At 38.4% G+C, this 18985-nt stretch overlaps 1 protein-coding gene and 1 pseudogene across 1 annotated transcript; one reads left to right on the top strand and one right to left on the bottom strand.

Moving 5' to 3' along the window:
* Positions 1-206: 206 nt before the first annotated feature.
* On the top strand, positions 207-2010 carry LOC116731655 (interferon-induced protein with tetratricopeptide repeats 2-like; annotated as a pseudogene).
* Positions 2011-6393: 4383 nt separating this feature from the next.
* Positions 6394-11374, bottom strand: LOC116731654 (abnormal spindle-like microcephaly-associated protein homolog). The gene is made up of 6 exons (XM_032581470.1): positions 11353-11374; positions 8504-8677; positions 8278-8432; positions 7064-7240; positions 6818-6990; positions 6394-6557 (listed from the first exon to the last, which is right to left on the bottom strand). Exons 1-6 carry the CDS (start codon positions 11372-11374, stop codon positions 6455-6457), a joined length of 804 nt encoding a protein of 267 aa, XP_032437361.1. The 3' UTR covers positions 6394-6454.
* Between the last annotated feature and the right edge of the window lie 7611 nt (positions 11375-18985).

The raw sequence follows: 18985 nt of genomic DNA, 5'->3' as shown, positions 1-18985 counted from the left end.
TTGACCTTTCTCACCTCTGTACTTGTTTTCTTGTGGTCCTGGATTTATCTCATTCTTAGAGAAAATTGCGTGAGTTTAGGTACAGCAGGTCAAAGGTCAGGCTAAAGCTAACAGAGATGATACTCTTCTCGAGTTGTTCAACAGTTCCAATTTATCCTTTTATTTTCATCACTTGATGATCCTGAACCATTTCTGTCCTTCCAACGATGGGTGGAAACAGTAGTTTGTCCTGTAACCGGTGGGTTGTGGGTTTGAAACCGCCATCCGTCTGCCTCTGTCTTAGTGTCCATGTGAAGACGCTTCACTCGCCTTGCCTGCAGGTGGAGGTCACAGTTCTTCGGTCAGATCAGGGTAGCTGTAGCTACCATGTAGCTCACCAATCAGTGTCTGAGTGTGAATGATGACTGTAGTGTGAAGCGTTGGAGTCCTCGGGACTGATGAAGCGCCCTAAACAGTGCAAGTCATTTACTTTACTTCTTCATGTTTCCCTGCAATCATTATTTTATTCTCTCTGAACAGATTAACTTGTCTTCATGATTTGCCAGCAGCTCTACAGAGACTTCAGAGTCCAGGCTGAACGCTGCAGAGCCACTTCACCTGGGAGCTCCAACCCTCCAGGTCCAAACAGACCTACCTCCGGGACGCACTGGGAGACATCAGCACTGAGGAGGGGAACTTCTGGCTGGGTCACGTCTACAACCTGCTGGGCTTCATCCAGTACCAGCTGGGCTCCTCTGAAGACGCCCTGAACCTCTTCAACCGGGCCGCTGAGACCTTCCAGAGGCAGAAAAACGCTGATGAAGGTCCCTGGTTGATGGTGAACTTTGGGAATCTGGCCTGGCTGCACCATCACCTGGGAGAAGATGAGAAGAGTGAAGACTACCTGTCAAAGGTCGACGGTCTGATGAGGAAATACCCAGCTCCACCTGAGTTAGAGCGCCACCCAGAGGTCTTAGCTGAGAAGGCCTGGACCCTGATGAAGTTTGATAAAGAGAAGAAGCTGGAGGCTGCAGAGCTCTTCCAGAGAGCCATCGAGATGCAGCCGGACACCGTGGAGTGGCAGAGCAGCTACGCCATACTATCAACAGAGTTCCTCACAGACAACTTACAGAAGCTGAACGCTGACCGGCTGGAGATGCTGAGATCTGCCAACGAACAGGACCCAGATGACTTATGCATTGCTGCTCTTTATCTGGAGGCCAGAGCTGCAAACGGAGAAATCGTCCATGGTGAAGCTCGAGTTTTGGCTGGAAAGCTGAAAGAGAAACCTGTCAACAGCTACAGCGGAATCAGCCCATTGCTGCGTCTGAACAAAAGGTTTAAACTGGAAGACGACGCTGAAGAATCTCCAGATGAAGCTCTGAATCAAACCCAACAGCAAAGATCTGATGCAGAGAGTCTCACAAAGAAGATCCTTTCTAAGGACTACAGAACTGACAGCAACGAGATCAACGGAGCAATCAGACTCTGGGAGGAAGTGATTCATAATGATCCTCAACCCAAACTTGAAGATAAAATCACTTTGGCGTCCATACATGCAAAGCTAGACGCAAAGAAAGCTGAGCAGATTTACAAAGAGCTGCTGGAACAAAGACAAGATCTGGATCTAGCAAGAAAACAGATGCTTTACAACGTCTACGCCAAACATCTATTCTTTATGAAAAATAACAGCTGCGAGTCAACTGAGTACCACATGAGGGCAGCAGAGATCCAAGAAGAGTCAAAATATCGACATTCCAGCATCACAGAACTGAAGAAGACCTTAACAAGAGAAACTTCCAGAAGAAACGGAGACGCTGATCTGTGCAAACGCATCAAGGAGCTTCTGGCCAGACTGGGAATTCAACCTGCAACCCAGAACCACTGAATGTGATCAGAACACATTCTTAAACTATTTCACATTAGCATCAAATATAAGCGGAATAATTTAGATAAGTAAGTTGTTTTCATATCTATGAATGGGTCTTCTTCTGTAACTTGATTTTTTGCTAAATAAAAGTTGGAGTTTCACCTTCTTGTTCTTTCATTACTTCCTTGAATTTTAAATTTAAAAAATAAATACACAGCTCCACCTAGAGGCCACTGCTGAGATGACCTGGACTGATGTTTGATGGCGCATCAGAAAAAAAAATGACTATTTTTATTGAACAGCCTAAACACTTAACATGTTAGTGTAAATCATGACGACAGCAGACAAATAAAATAAGTTTCAAGATACAGTTTGTATCTTTGAACGATGCTACAGTTTAAAATTTACCCTACTGTCTTTTTTTCTGTTGTAGTTTGCTTCGTGTGATTCTGCTGGGGGATAACATTATGTTCTGTTCTGTTTTTAATTTTGAAAATGTTGTTTTAAAGCTTCCATAAGGCGGGAATGTTTTCCTGACTGGTTTATCAGTTTTGCTCATAAACTCCAGAAATAAAGACCCTGAGCTGCAAACTGTTCCTGCTCCGTTCCCCCAGCAGAACCCGACCGGTACCGCTCAGACCCGGGGTCTCCAGGTGAGGTCCAGCAGTCTCTAGTCTACCTGGACACAGCGACTAGCTCGAGCTAGCTGAGCTAACCGGAAGCTACCAACGCAACTGCTTCCTGTTTTACCGGCGGTAAAATGCAGCCTGCTGCTGCCAACCTGCTGGACAGAAGTGAAATCCCAGCAGAACATAACAGACCCAGAACAATTCAAAGCATTTCTCTGCTGAACAGAAATCTAACTTTTGTAAAATAACACTTGAGTATCATCAATAAGGACCATTTTTCTGGGCGTCTTTTTGTCAAAACCGTTTGTGTTGTGAACATCTTGATTCTGTTCTTTTCTTTGTTACAGGCTTGTTAACAAAAGAAAATCGAGGCAAAAATATTTTTAAGACTCAAAACCAGAAAGCTGAATGTGCTTTAATTTTTTTCCTAAAACAGAAATAAAAAAATATTAGATTTTTCCTTGTTAATTATAATGTAATATAATTTCTGCAGTTGCAATATATTTAAAATGGTTTTATTTTCATCTCTGAATTAGACTATTAATGACCAGCCATCCCAAATAATTGTTCATCAACACCTTGCTTAAATTTGATTTATAGCAAAAATTTTAATCAAACATCTTCTGACAAAATCTGATCCACATCTAGAAATCTTTGAGAAATGTTTTGAAAATATTCTTATCCGAGGTTAAACCTTTTACAAACAGACATCTAATCAAACATCAGAGCCCATCGTCATCTGAACATTGATTCATGTGTGACAGCAGCTGCTGAAGAGTCTGCATTCATTCTGAGCTGTGATTGGACAATCAGCCTTTATGAAAGCTTTAAAACATAAACTGTCATGTTGGGTTTAACGTTCTTTGCCCACATGCAGAAACACTCAGAGAGAGACTGGTGTAAAAGTTCAAAAGGGTTTATTTTTCTTATTCACAAAAAACTCAGAACTGGTAGTTGGACTTGGGCTTCAATAAAGGGTTCCGGGTTCAGCCACTCACTGAGGGAGAGAGATATGGTGAGTTCAGGATCAGCGAATCAACTCAGTTGAACTGGTTCTGAAGCTCTTACTTGTGGGAGTCGGGGTCCGAACAGAGGAGGAGGAGGAAGGCCAGGCACCAGGAGGTGGGTATGTCCAAAGGCGACAGCTGGGCAGAGAGTCAGAGGGTGGACAGGTTGTGCTTAGACCGCACGGAGAAGTAATGGAGCTGACTGCCAACTGAGGACTGCACCGGTAAGTAACTGGGAAGATGATGGTGAGGCTCGGGCTCCCAGTTAGAACTCTCACGGCGCCTCTGGAGGATTCCTTCCAAAGAGGGGATGGCTCGAGTTCTCCTGAAGGCTTCCTGGAAAAGGATCACAAAGGAAGTTTTAGATCTCCAAACAACTCCAATTTCAACAAGTGTACTCAGCGAAAACAACTCTTGAGGGCTCAGTGTACCAGTTCAGGCAAACACTCTGGCGAAGATGTGCTGGCAGTCAGCTGCTCATATACTCCACCAGGAGATGGCAATTCCCCACAGGTGCGTCTGGTTAGGACCTGCCGGCACGCCCTCCAAGAACCAGCTGTCATCAGGCGCCCTCTGGTGGATGATCTGAAAAGAACCCACCAGCCTGGTACCTAACATAAACATTCATTTTCTCTATGCTTTTATCTTTGCAAGCTCATTTAGCCCTGCTCCCTTTCTGCTGCGTTCATTGGGCCAGAGATAGATCAGTCCATCACACACACACACACACACACACACACCCCTGAGAGAAATATATGGAGACCCGTTTACCTCACAGTCGTGTGTTTGGACTGAAGTCTTGAATCCTGAAAGCCACATGGAAACTTTACAAATGAACCCAGGATATTTCTAAAAGTACAACCATATCAGTCACACAGAGCAGGTCAGATTAACTTTAGTTTCAAAAACAAAATAAATGGCATCAAGTTCATGATACATGATGTAAATTTTAACCATAAACTTTCTGGGACATTTTTAGTTAAACATGGAGGCCAGAAGCAGCTGAAGCAAAAAGACTGAAACATTTTGAATCCAGATTCTGATCCACTTTCTTTCTTCTGATTTTCTGGTTTAAACTTGATCAACATTTCTGATGTCTGTAGGAAAAACTCCTGCTTGGTTTCGATATGGATATTTGATAAGGAGTCACATGAACAGCTGCTGGTTCACTCAGCAGTTAAAAAGGTCCCAGTCATGTTGTCCCTATAAACCAGGGGTCTCAAACTCCAGCCCTGGAGGCCCTGGAGGCCCTGGAGGCCCTGAGGCCTGCCCTGAAACCTTTAGATGAGCCTCTGCTGCACCACCTGAATAGAATAATCAGGTCACTAAGGTTCTGGAGAACTGATCCACACCAGGAGGAGGTGATGAAGCCGTTTCATTCCAGCGTTTTGTACCTGTTACTCAGTATTTGAGTAACTTTTTTACCAAATACTTTTTACTTTTACTTTAGTAATTTCTTGGACGGATACTTTTACTTTTACTTGAATAAAAATATGTTGAAGTAGTTCTACTTTTACTTAGTAGCTGCCTAGAAAGGTATGTAGGCAGCTGACCGGCTAACCAGCTAGTGCAAGTTGCAAACTGTTGACACAAAATATGATTTGGTAAAATTTAATCAGAAACAGGAATGAACATAAAAAAAGAAGAAAAAAAACTGATTTCAGAAAAATAAATAAATCAAATGTAGCAAAGAAAACAAAGAAACTGATTTGATCAAAAATCTATTTCAGCAAAAAATAAAAATACAGAGAAAAACAAAATCAGATTTAACAAGAACTAAACAGCTAGCCAGTGTGGGGAAGTTTTACCAAATACTTTTTTACTCTTACTTGAGTCATTTCTTGGATGACTAGTTTTTAATTTTACCTGAGTAAAAATATGAAGTAGTACTACACTTGAGTACAATATTTGGGTACTCTGCACTTCTGGCTAGTTCTAGTACTTAAAGCAAACTAGACTGTTAAGTAGATCAGCAGTGGTATGGAGCAAAATTGGGGTCAAAAAGTTTTGCAAAAAAAAAAATTTGATATTGTGAAAAAAAAGAACTGTAAAGCAGCTATTTAAGAAAAAAAGACTGAAAGAGACATAAAATAAATACTTGAAATGGAAAAAAGAAAGTTTGAGACTGAAAAAAGATTTTAAAAAAAATCTTGAAACTGTTGACATGTTTTCTCATTTGTTTGTTTTCCTGTTGGTTTATTGCGTGTTCGCATCACGTGAAATGTCTAACTTAACCCACCTTTGTCAAATAAAATGTGTGTGTCCTTCTTAACACAGATGTGACATTTATCGCTGTGCCAAAAGTGAATCTGCTAACAAACTAAAAAAAAATGATTTAAAACTGAAAAAAGTTTCTACAATGAAAAAAAATCTTCAAACTAAAACATAATTTGAAACTGAAAGTTTTGGGGAAAAAGTTTCTAAATCTGCAAACGAAAAAATAATTTGAAAAAAGTTCAGAACTACTTTTCAGATTCATATTTACTTTTCAGCAGAGCCTCAGAACTGACAGGGTGTTTAATCATGACAACACTTAGAAACAAACCCAAAACTAAGGTTTTAGTTTTCTTCTGTAAAAACACTCATCTGCCTAAAGATATGCTAAATAATAACTAAAATGTGAAGATGATGGTTTTAGCTGTACAACCTTATGTAGATGACTCAGTATTAATACATTTTATTTAAATGCATTTATTAACAAAGAACCCGTACAAACAAGATAAACCATCAGAAAGTTAGACAGTGCAGAGTAAGAAGATTTGAAAAGATGAGTTTTTAGGCATTTTTTTAGTTTCCCGAAACAGGAAGAAAGAATTGAAAAGGGAAAAACATAAACAAGATCAATTTTATTATCAAAAAAGATCAAATTCAGTATTTACAAACAAATCATTTGATTGAAAAAGAAAACAAAAAATATTAAAAATCTGAGGTTTTCTGTGAAAACAAAAAGACTCTTGAAGGTTTTCTGTTTATAAAACGATGGCGAGCGTTTCCGCCACCATCTGGATCGCCCTGAGGGGATCGACGACGTCTTTCAGTTTGTCCTTCCTCAGAACCCAATCTGGTGCAAACCTGAACGACACAAAAATATGGAGCTAAATTAGTCCCAACATTCACAGTAAGATTTGCATCGTGTTGTACAGAACAGCGAATAATATCGTACATTTACAAATCTTCTTTTACAGCTTATTACGTCTTATTGCACACATGCAGATTTTACCGTACGCTTTGTGAATCTTTCTGACACTAATTTAGCTCCACAGAAAACAGCATTTTAGTTTCCACAGAACCAAAAGTCCTGTTTGGGTTTGTACAGATCCGATGCTGCCTACTTTGGTGGCGGTTTGGATTTGCGCGGCGTTGGCGGAACAAAGAAGCTCCCGTTGATCGAGGCGTTGATTCTCTGCCTGGTGATGCTGCGCTCTTCGTCCATTTTGTGTTTCCGCGCGGTGAGCCGGTAGATGCTGCGTATCCGGTCCAAAACTTTAGGCAGCTTCACCACCTCCTGAGGGGAAATAGATTAAATTTAAATGTTTTCGTAAGGATTAGTGGGAAAGATTTTTTTGTCTGCTTCAGACCTGAGCGCGGCGCTCGTCCTGCAGCAGCAGAGCGAGAAGGAAGCAGGCTTTGGTGAAGATGCTGCCGCCCTTTTCGGCCACCTTGTCCCCGGCTTTCTCCCGGTATTTCTGCAGTAAATCCAGCAGCGTTTCCAGGGAGTTTTCCACCGAATACACCGCCTCTATGGTCAGGTGGTACTGAGGGGAAATACACATTTGAGTGTTAATAATTAGATTTGAACCATCTTCTCTGATTGATCTCTGATGAAATAAATTAATTAATCACATGACAAATTAAAACAAGCTCAATAATTTATATTTTTTTCTTCTTTCTACCAAAAACAGGATGACAAAAGTCTTCAGTCTGCTGCTTTGGTCTCAACCAAATCTTTTTTTGAAGGGCATTTTTGTTTACACAGACTTCATAATTCATATTATTTGTTGTTTCCGTTTTGTTTATTCATTTTGGATATCTTAAAATGTCTTCCAGTTCATCAGAATTTAAAGTTTATTGATCTCTGAGACCATTATATTTAAGGATGCACCAATATGAAAATTTGGTCCATCAGATATTAATATTACTGTTCTTGCTGATATTATATAATATATTTCTCTACTTTTTTTGACACCTTTGAAAAAACAAACGATCATAAACAGACAGAAACAAGATGTCTGTTTATGATCGTTGTATTTATCAGCCCAATGCAGACATGTTAAAAAAATTACTAGTAACGACCGATACTGATGTTGGTGCTGATATATTGTGATTATATTCCTTAAACAGTCTCAAAACAACAACAATATTATCGTTTATTGCAAAAACTTCTGGGACAATTTATCGTCCTTTTAAGGCCTGAAACAGTTAGATAGATACACTAATAACAGCTTATAGTACTTTAATTATTACTTAATGTATGACTATTAGAGATTTTTTAAGCACCAAAAATACTTTATTTTAGCCTTGTTGGTCTTTAATTTGCATTTGCCACATGTACTACCAACATCTTCCACCAGAGGGCGCAGTTCAAAAAAAGGATTCAATACAGGAGGGCTTTATGAAAAGTACAACTAGAGCCTGTTTTTGTAAAACCAATAAAATTAAGGGAAAAAAACCTGAAAGATTAAGTTGGTAAATTTCAATCAGCTTTTGTAAACAGGTTGAGATTTGTATAAAAATGAAAGATATTCATAGTCAGAAAAGCATCGATGTTATGAACCGGAGACGTCAGTTGTACCTTGGAGAGGTTGAGGAGGATCTGGACGGAGAAGGTGATGACCTCCATGCAGGGTCCGCTCCGGTTGCAGCTGCGTATCAGCGTGAAGATGACACCGGTGGCGTCGCTTCCCACCAGCCGCTCGCAGCACTCTGGCGACAGCCTGGTGGCGGCCTCTGCATAAAAAACGTTTCCATCACCACTCAGCCGACAGCAGCGAGCGAAAACAATCCAGTCCTGGTCTTACCGAGGTTCTTCAGGGCCTCCAGGATGAAGGAGAAGTGTTTGTATCGGAGGAGATACTCCAGCGCAGAAGAGGTTTTGTTGCAGAGTTTGTCTTCCTCTCGTACTTCAGCAGAGATTTTGCGCAAGCGGAGCCTCAGCTTCACGAGTAAATATTTCCTTAATATTGATGAAGTACTTGTTCCACTGGCAGATTATTTCACGTATGATATGGGACTAAATGTCTTGTTATAGATTAACTTAATCTGCCAATGGAGCGAGTACTTTTCCATCAATATTAAGGAAATATGGACTTAAAACAAGCTCATATCTTGATGAAGTTACTTGTGGTTTTATCTTATTCAAAAATACTTTATTAATCCCACAGGGAAATTAAATGCTGTTGTAGTTCATTAATTTTTATTTCAAGTGGACTAATATTTGTGATAGGAAGTTTACCAAAAATACTTGGTAAGATTTTTTTGTTTTTGCAGTGTAGCTCAAACATATCCCTTTATTTATATTTTCTAAATGTGAAGTTGAAGAATAATCCAATTAAAATACCAAAATTTCCACATAACTTTATATTTTGGTTCGTCTGATTATGTAATTTTTAAATATGAAATTATTGATAATTTGATTAGTTACTCAGTACTTGAGTAGACTTTTACCAAATAAAATGTTACTATTACTTTAGTAATGTCTTGGACAGCTACTTTTTACTTTTAATTGAGTACAATTTTTAGTTTCAAAAACATCTGGACTGTAACATCACTAATCAGCAGCTAGGTGATGGAGTTGCCTGTCACCTAGCAACCCCAGCTTGTTACCCAGCAATCCCAGCAGAGGTCCACCTTTTACCCAGGAACCCAAGCTGAGCTCCAGCACATTTGGTCAGCTGGTTTTACTGTTGTGTGTGCTGTACAATGGCTGCTGGAAAAGACAAATGTTTTGTTGTTGGCATACTATTCAGAAAACACTTGCTGCATCCTTGTTAGTTGTGCAGGAGGCTCCACTAATGCTTTTCAAAGATGTACGGTTGTATAATAAAACCAAGTACAGTGGACGCCCCCGTTTGCAGTTCAATATTTGCAGATTTCAGAATTCACGTCTAAGATTTTCTAAATAAAATGCAGCCTGGGAAGTCTTTGGCTAGTTTGGCTAAAAGTAATGACAGTTGACATACTTTTAGCCAATCCAGGAGCGCCTTTCATTTTCCTTGTCGCTGATTGGTTGAGCCAACCAGAGCTGAGATAAGTAAGACTGTAGATGTTAGCTTCTGCGGTTATGCTAACACCATTTCCACTGTAATGCATATTAAGGTACATCTGGTGTTTGACCTTTAAAAATCGACACTGATAAGCATTTTTAGAACAGGAATCAAATATTTAAAGATTTCAGCAATAGCCCCAGGGTGGAATATAAATCCAGTGTAAATGGAGATCGCTTGTTTCTGGCTGGAAGGCAGAGATGTTATGAGACTCTGTAACTGTTGTCACAATAACTGTTGGTTTATTTTCATCTTGTCACATTTACTGAAGGATTATAACTACAAATAAGAGTAGATAGTCAATAGGACAATCTGAATCCTTCAAGGAGAAACTGTGTTTTATCTCTGAAAATCAGAAGAATGAAAAACAGACAGCTGCCATAACAGGAAGGCGTCTCCATGTTTATCCTGCTACCAAACCAGGGTATCGATTACACTGTGATTGATGATGAGATCAGTGCCGAGAAGTTCCTGAGCTTGGTCAAAGACCGCCGCAAAACATAAGTTAATACTGCAAAATTCTTGCTTGGTTGACATCTGTGGATATGAGGTTTTCACAATAAAAATGTGAAAGTGGTGCTTTAATTTTGTGTTTAATCAGTAATTAAAGCACTAAACTTTGCTTCTAGTCCTTGAAAGTTATTGATATTTAAACTGAACAGTTCTGTGATAACGTGTAATTTAATTTTGATTAGAAGATTAAAATGTGGAAAAAGTTTTCTACAGTAGAAACCGGATAAAAAATACACACATTTATTTTCTCACTAGAAACTATTTATAATAAGAAGTACATTGTGCCTTTAAAAAGCTAACAAAAACATACTGAAAATATAGATTACAACATTCTTTGTTTTAACTGACAGCCATCTTGGCAGGCAGTTGCTATGACAACAATAAACAAACCACAATACTAGTACATTACAACTTTCACTCATTTACAATTTTTGAGTTTTAAGCCTGATATTAACAACGAGGCTTAATCAATCCTAACCAACTTTCAACAAGATTTATAAATCAATAGTTTTAGTTTTTATATTTTACTTTTCATATTGTTTACATCGATTTATTATAAATTTTCTTTCCCACTCTCTTTTTCCACAATACAGAAGAAAATAAATGTTTGACTAAACAAGCAAAATTAACTTCCAAATGTTTAGATATTGAAAAAAGTTCTATAGATTATCATATATGGCCCGTGTGTCAAACTCAAGGCCCGAGGGCCAAATCTGGCCCGCCATAGCTTTTTATGTGGCCCTCTAGACTCCAAATCATAGCAATGGGCCCCTCCAGTTTTTACAAATAACCGCAAAATTCACACAACAATCAACAGATCCCCTCATGTTTCCTGAGTTTATCAACATGTTTTCTGAGTTTATCAACATTTTTCTGAGTTTATCAACATTTTTCTGAGTTTATCAACATGTTTTCTGAGTTTATCAACATTTTTCTGAGTTTATCAACATGTTTTCTGAGTTTATCAACATGTTTTCTGAGTTTATCAACATTTTTCTGAGTTTATCAACATGTTTTCTGAGTTTATTAACATTTTTTCTCAAAATTGTCCATAAACATTTGGGTTCAAGTGCCTGCTGTCTCAGCCTGACCTGATGTCAAGTTATAGTCCATGACCGATAGAGAGATTAATAAAAGGTCACATTTAACATCATATTTTAGCGCAAATATTGTAAAAAATTCCTTACAGATATTTCTAACTTAGCGCCACAAAATCTGTGTTGATTGCAGAAAAGCACAAAAACAATCCTGGATGAACTGATTAGTGTGAAAAGATGTTCAATATTACGTTATTGTAAGAAAAACGCATTGATGCTGAAACACCTATTTATTGATATTTTAACAGTTTAATTGGTTTTTATCAATATGTTCTGGTGCAACAGGCCCTTTATGAACATTCAGGTTTTTGATCTGGCCCAAAACAGAAATGAGTTTGGATAAAAACGACTGAATCATGGACTATTTTGAATGTAAACAAGAATGAAGAGTGAGATATTTGGTGGTGGAATGATGTCACACCGCCAGCAAAGGAAGATTCTGTGATGTCACTGGCGATGCAGTCTGTGATGTCATCAACTGCAGAATTGTATGTGACACAATTCTGCATATTTTTCATTGCTTGCAATATCACTGACTAGCTCAGACGTGCGCAAAGCTCTTTCCAAACGACGGTTCAAGTAATTTACGGCGACAGATTTTGGCTAAAGGATTTGAGGTAGAAATGTTTCACCAATTTGAGAAATACCGCAACAGGATGATGGGACTCCAGGCAAGAACGGGAGTCTGGCAAAACCCCCAAGGCAGCTTCGCTCCTGCACACTTGGATATTTTACACGGGGAAACCCAAAGACTGGACTCCAGTCTGGAAATGTCCCATAAGATCGCGTCCCTGCAAGACAATGAGAAACGTCTGCAGGAAGAATTGGCTCAGCTCAAAAATTCATATAGTGAACTCAGCTGTAAATATAATAGTGACGTTTCTGGACTTAAGCAAGACGTGGAGAGATATCGGCAGGAGGCGAGACGTGAGAAAGACGCCAATATAGAGAGAGAGAGAGAGCATCTGAACCTAGTCAACAATCTGAGAGCTGAGAAGGAAGAGCTCTTCCAGAGAATGGCAAGAAAGATCATAATTCTAAGAAACAGGGACAGACAGATGTTCCATGAACTGGATCGGGTTCATGTTTCACATGAGGAGCTTAAATGTAGATATAGAAACGACATACTGGAGTTACAGCAGCAGGTGGAGACTTACCAGCAGAAAATAAGGCAGGACCAAATGGCTCTTTTACAGAGACAAAAGGCAGAAAAGCTTATTTGGGATATTAACCGATCTGCGCTGCAACAACTTGAAAAACTTCAGCAGCAGGTAAAGGAGGAGAGAAAAACACATCTGGAGACAGTAGAGAAGGCCAAGGCGAGTCTGGACCACCTGAGATCTGAATATGCCGTCCTCCAAAATAACGCAACAACAGAGATTAAAATCCTGCAAGACAGAGAAAGCAGTGCCCAGGCAGACCTGGAGAAGGTAAACGGTTTGTACCTGCAGCTCAAATGTCAGTATGAAAATGAAGTCACTGCATTTAAACATGACGCAGAGAAATACCAGCTGGAAATAAGTTGCTTGAAAAATGATTTACAAAGAGCGAAAGAGGATCTACTGCTGCTGAGAGCTGAGGAAGACGGTTTCCAAAAAAAAGACATCACAGTTTCCCAAGAGAAGGAGGAAGACTTACAGGACCAAGTGGACCCAGTTGATGTCGTAAGTGAAAAGGTTTCTCCAGAGGAGAAAATCTTAGGAGAACCGTTATCAGGTTGTTCCACAGACCCAGAATCCTCAGAAGAGACTAAGATCACTGGAGAAACCGTCCTGGAGGATTTGGACAATCCGGATGTTAAAATCATGCAGGACGGTAAGAAGAAAAAGTCTAAAATGTCTTTTTGGAAAAAATTACGGAAGACTCTGAGATGGCAGAAGCCAAAAGAAAAATAAAACAGTGAAGACAATCCAGAACATGTCTAATGTTCTGGATTATGATGATATTCAGAGAAGGAGAAAGACGAGCAAGAGAGGAAAGAGGACTCAAACTCATGGAGGTTGTAGCCTCTGTGTACGGGGCGCCAGGCCACGCTCCGTCAAATTTAAAACGTTAAAGTTTTATCCCCCATTGACAAACTAGAAAATAGATCCCTTCCCAACTCAATTGGAAAAAACGTGGGCAGCACGGTGGTGCAGCGGTTAGCGCTGCGTCTTCACAGACACCATCTGTGTGGAGTTTGCATGGTCTCCCCGTGTTTGCGTGGGTTTTCTCCGGGTGCTCCGGTTCCCCCCACATCTCCTAAAACATGTAGGTCAGGTCAGTTGGTCACTGCAAATTGCCCCCAAAGATTTGAAGAAACCCCAAACACATGTGCAGCTTTATTGTTAAACTTTATAATTAATTGAATTAGCCGAACGTTAGCCCTGTTCCCTTCGCTGCTTTAGCGCCGCAGCAACACTGGGCTCAATTTTTATAGCAACGTATTGATTTAAGAGTTAAAATGTCTTCATTTAATAGTAATGATTTCTGTTTATTTCCACTGTACTTGTGCTTTTATGGTTTGTCCTTTAGTTTCTACTCACTTTTTATATTAAATTGCACTGAATTGTAGCTTTTAAACTGTTTAAATCTGTATTTTAAAGAAGATTAGCAAAAGGATCATGCAGTGGCTTTTTTAGTGCGGCTGTGGCTCAGTGGGTAGAGTGGTCGTCTTGTGACCAGAAGGTTGTAAGTTCGATTCCAGCTTCCTCAGCCACATGTTGAGCTGACCCAGGGCGGGGCACTTAGCGGCAAGTTGCCCTCTGACCTGCATGTGGGTGTGAATGTGTGTGTTTGTAATGTGACTGTAGTGTGAAGCGCTTTGAGTGGTCAACGTGACCAGCAAGGCTCTACACAAGTTCAGTCCATTCACCTTTTTTCTTTGATAAATCCTGTTTTTCTTTTTATACCAAACTTTAAAAAGTTGATTTAACAGGTTTGGATTCTTCAGGTTCCAGGATGTTAAATTAAGATTAGAGTTTAATCTGTACATAATATTAGATGATAATTGTAATCATAATTTAATTCTCCGAACCATAAAGAAACCCAAACTTGTTTTATCTGGTTTGTTTGTTATAAGAACAAAACAGGTTTTATAAAAAATAAAAGTTACTGTGTGATCTTTCTGTTAGTCTTTATTTAGAAATACAGATTCAAGGTAGTTTAACAAACTTAACAAAAAAGTGCAATTTAACATGAAAACCTGTAGAAAAGGGAAAAAAGAAGAACAATCCATGAAAGCATGAAAACAGAAAACTTAATCAGAAATTATTTCCATTACAAACAAAATCAAACAAAAATCCACAAACAAAATTTTTGCTGCACAAACGTTTGACACCAAATTTGCCTGATTTGAAGAAGGTGGGGGCCAACTTCACTCAGGTCTATTTACCTGCTACTTTACCCGCCACTGGAAGTTTCTTAAAAGTTTATCTGTTAGTCTGCAGCTCATGTGACCAAACCAGACGAGGAGATGAAAAGTTAAAACTCTCAATATTGTCTTGTACACAAGTTCTGGTTGGGTAACAGCAAGATCACTGAGTCTTCTTAAAAGATACATTAAATGTTTTAGTTAATTTTTTATCTCCAAAGTGTGGTGTTGCAAAAGTTTGAAAACATTTACCGTATTTTCCGCACTATAAGGCGCACCTTCAATGAATGGCCTATTTAAAACCTTTTTTCATATATAAGGCTCACCGCATTATAAGGCGCATAGAATAGACGCTACAGTAGAGGCTGGAGTTACGTTATGCATCCACTAGATGGCGCTGCGCTAAAGGGAATGTCGACAAAATAGTCAGATATTTCAGTCAAACTTTATTAATAAATTACAAACCAGCGTTCTGAAAACTCCCTTCATTCCCAAAATGAATACGCAGCTGTTTTATTATTTTCCCCGAGGTAAAGTCAGTGATGTGGTATTTTGTGACACAGTTTATCTTTTAACAACAGCAAGGTGTAACATATAGTGGAGGGGAACTTTTCCTCGATTCAATAAACACGTAAAAAACAGCCTGATGCTGTTACGGTAAATCAAACATTAGTGCAATCACAATATATATCCACTTCCACTATAACCATTGATTCAGCAAAAAATAAAAATACAGAGAAAAACAAAATCAGATTTAACAAGAACTAAACAGCTAGCCAGTGTGGGGAAGTTTTACCAAATACTTTTTTACTCTTACTTGAGTCATTTCTTGGATGACTAGTTTTTAATTTTACCTGAGTAAAAATATGAAGTAGTACTACACTTGAGTACAATATTTGGGTACTCTGCACTTCTGGCTAGTTCTAGTACTTAAAGCAAACTAGACTGTTAAGTAGATCAGCAGTGGTATGGAGCAAAATTGGGGTCAAAAAGTTTTGCAAAAAAAAATTTGATATTGTGAAAAAAAAAGAACTGTAAAGCAGCTATTTAAGAAAAAAGACTGAAAGAGACGTAAAACAAATACTTGAAATGGAAAAAAGAAAGTTTGAGACTGAAAAAAGAGTTTAAAAAAAAAATCTTGAAACTGTTGACATGTTTTCTCATTTGTTTGTTTTCTTGTTGGTTTATTGCGTGTCGCATCACGTGAAATGTCTAACTTAACCCACCTTTGTCAAATAAAATGTGTGTCCTTCTAACACAGATGTGACATTTATCGCTGTGCCAAAAGGGAATCTGCTAACAAACTAAAAAAATGATTTAAAACTGAAAAAAGTTTCTACAATGAAAAAAATCTTCAAACTAAAATAATTTGAAACTGAAAGTTTTGGGGGAAAAGTTTCTAAATCTGCAAACGAAAAAATAATTTGAAAAAAGTTCAGAACTACACTGTTAGACCTTTTATTGTAATTGTACAGTAACTTACTGGCAACACTGTTGCCAGCAAGTTACTGTAATTACCATTCTACAGTACCTTTACTGTTATGATATTTCACAGTTAATTTTTACTGTGAGTGTGCTTTACAGTTATAACTGCATTACTGTAAATGTAGTTTCTAGTATAATACAGTAATTGTATTTTATAGTAAAGCTGGTCTACTGTAAACTTGTTTCACAACATAATGTCAGAGTTTTACTGTAAATTAAAGTTTACATTTCTTTAAGATAAGAATATTTTACCATAAACCGAAAAATTTCATAAAAGAAATTTTAGTCCAAGTACTGTGAATAACAGGTATTTATTTTCAGCAGATTTGTAGAAATAAAATCCATTTACATATTCGCAATGTCATAAAAAACAACGTCACAATACAATATAATGTGCTGTAAAACAACAAAACCATAGAACACATTTCCTACATCAGAAGAACTTTTATTCCATTCGTCAAACAAAAGCAGTGGGATCCATCTTGTGGAAGCTGAACTGTAAAGAATAAGACAGACAATGTGGGAGGTCATGAGATGGTCAGGAAGTTATCTACATTTTCAAATCGACAGGAAGTTGACAAATTAAGCTGAAGTGACAATGTTCAAATGCATAAAATCTTTGTCATAAAGCAGCATTAAGTTGATAATTTGTTTTAAAAAAAAATCAATTGGATTGAAGTGATAATAGAAGCTGCATAAAGAATGAGCAGGACTGGCTTCACTTCAGGTTTTTGGATTGTTTATGGCAAAAGCAGTCAGTCTTCAGTAATTCAAAAGATTGCGTACTACAAATGTCCCCAAGGGGACGATGAAGTACAACAATCTTTTTAGTCATTTTGTTGGTGCTGACGGATTACTGCAAAGGTGTGCCTAATAAACTGAAAACTGCATAGTATAAAAATACACCACACTTAAACGACTACACACTTATACATTTCTGTGATTTATTAAGAGATGCAGCGACATCCACTTTTTACCACGGACACAGAAAAGATGCAGGCTACTCTAAAGGGCTATTGTGTAGGAATCACATGCCATTTATAAATAATCATTAAAATCAGATTAAAAAGGCTAAAGTAAAGTCAGAGCATGCAAGATAGGAGGAAAAGACAATAAAATAGTAAACATTTACATTTGGTAAAATACTTACCTAGTTGGAAGTCCTCCATTCAAATTCAGCAAGTTGTTGGAAGAAGGTGGTCAGTTGACACTGACTACTTTCCTCTTGACAAGACTTCCCGTCTTGCGGCTTGTACCGACTTTGGCTGTGCATTTGGTACCAACATCTGGATTGATCCTCACAAAGAATCTTTTAACAGAAATAAAATATATTAATTGTATTTTTTAATGAAGACGTACAATACAGCAATCAGCTATGGTTCTTCATCATCAGTCAAACTGTCATTAAATTTAATTCATAAATGGCTTGGTGTAGAGTACTTGCCATTGTATCATCTCCAGCGTGGTGGATGCTGACTCCTGATACTCCAGATTGAAGACAGAATATGACCCAAGAAAGACAGCAAGGACGCTGGCAAAGTCATGTAGTTGCTCAGGCTGGAAAAATACCTTCTCCTCCATACTGACCATCCACCGGGTTGCAGACATCAAGCTATTTCCTAAAATAGACAAACCCTTGTCAGGCTAACGCTAGTGAGTAAAAGTACAGACTACCATAACAATTACATACATTGCTACGAAAAAATTATAGTGATAGAAAATATTCCTCTTACCAAGCATGATTACCCTTGGTGTAGTGGGTAAGGTCATTTCCATTTCAACAGACATCTTGGTGGAAGATACCTTTAAAACATAAAAGGAAAACTCTCTTAAATATGAATTACTGGTAGTAATTTATATTTAAAGGGCCAGTTCCCCCAGATTACAACAGGTTTTTGAGAACCTCATCCCGGAGACTAGACTAGACTTTACCCCTACATCCTGCTACCACTCTGAAACAGTGGATGTGAATGACAGTTTGTGGGGCTAAATGCATTTTTTATAGCATTACATTCCACAAGTGTTCAGTCTGACTTCTGCAATGGCGGTGACTCCTGTGCATGTGGGACCTGAATGCAGAAAATGTTCTGAAGGAAGCAGGACATTGCTCTATTCCACATGCAAACCGATAATTAGCTGTGTGTTGATGTTTCTTCACATGACTACAAAATTCTGTAAATTCTGAAGTACAAATGCTGCAGAATTTACACCTGTACATAGTTGCACCTGTTAGTACTGACTTAACTTTAAATTTACAGGAGCATGGTTTAAACATGTGAACAGCCCTTATATGTAACCAGGGTTGGAAATTAACTTTTTTGTCCACCTGCCACTGTGGCTGAACCAACTCAAAAAATAACAGAAACCACTTTAATGTTTTTCACCTTTGTCCTCATTTACAGACTCTTATACACTATGTTGGAGATGTAATGGTACTTTAGCAGGCTAACCAGCTGTAGCAAGCTCAAAGTTATAGATTAGGTTAGCTGCTCCTCTACATTTCCAGACTATTTTGTGGCTTCAAATATGTTTGAAGAGCTGTCTTTTTACCTGTTGTCTTGTCTTTTGAAGAGATGAAGCTATGTTAGCAGTCAGCAGGACAGAACTGCACAGCCACTTGGAGGGAAAAAGCTTGGGAGTTAAAAAAAAGGTCATCTGAAGAAAAGGAAGAAAAAGAACAATGTTAGAAATTCATCCTTGCTGACCTACGTAGCTAATCTGCACTTTTAACATTTGCAAGATCATGGTTTAAACAAATGAACAGTCATTACATGTAAAATAAAGAAAAGG

The sequence above is a fragment of the Xiphophorus hellerii genome, chromosome 13, assembly GCF_003331165.1.
Source record: "Xiphophorus hellerii strain 12219 chromosome 13, Xiphophorus_hellerii-4.1, whole genome shotgun sequence".
Lineage (NCBI taxonomy): Eukaryota > Metazoa > Chordata > Actinopteri > Cyprinodontiformes > Poeciliidae > Xiphophorus > Xiphophorus hellerii.
The sequence above is the reverse complement of the archived record's forward strand: the minus strand, read 5'-3'. Positions and strand labels throughout refer to the sequence as shown.

What these genes read in the sequence shown, in the direction of transcription:
- LOC116731654 (XM_032581470.1), bottom strand. Translation starts at nt 11,374, where the DNA reads ATGGACTATAACTTGACATCAG. An exon ending in TCCTCCTCAACCTCTCCAAG is followed by an intron (nt 7,241 to 8,277) that starts GTACAACTGACG and finishes ATTTCCCCTCAG; the next exon opens with TACCACCTGACCATAGAGGC. An exon ending in AAATCCAAACCGCCACCAAA is followed by an intron (nt 6,558 to 6,817) that starts GTAGGCAGCATC and finishes TGTGTCGTTCAG; the next exon opens with GTTTGCACCAGATTGGGTTC.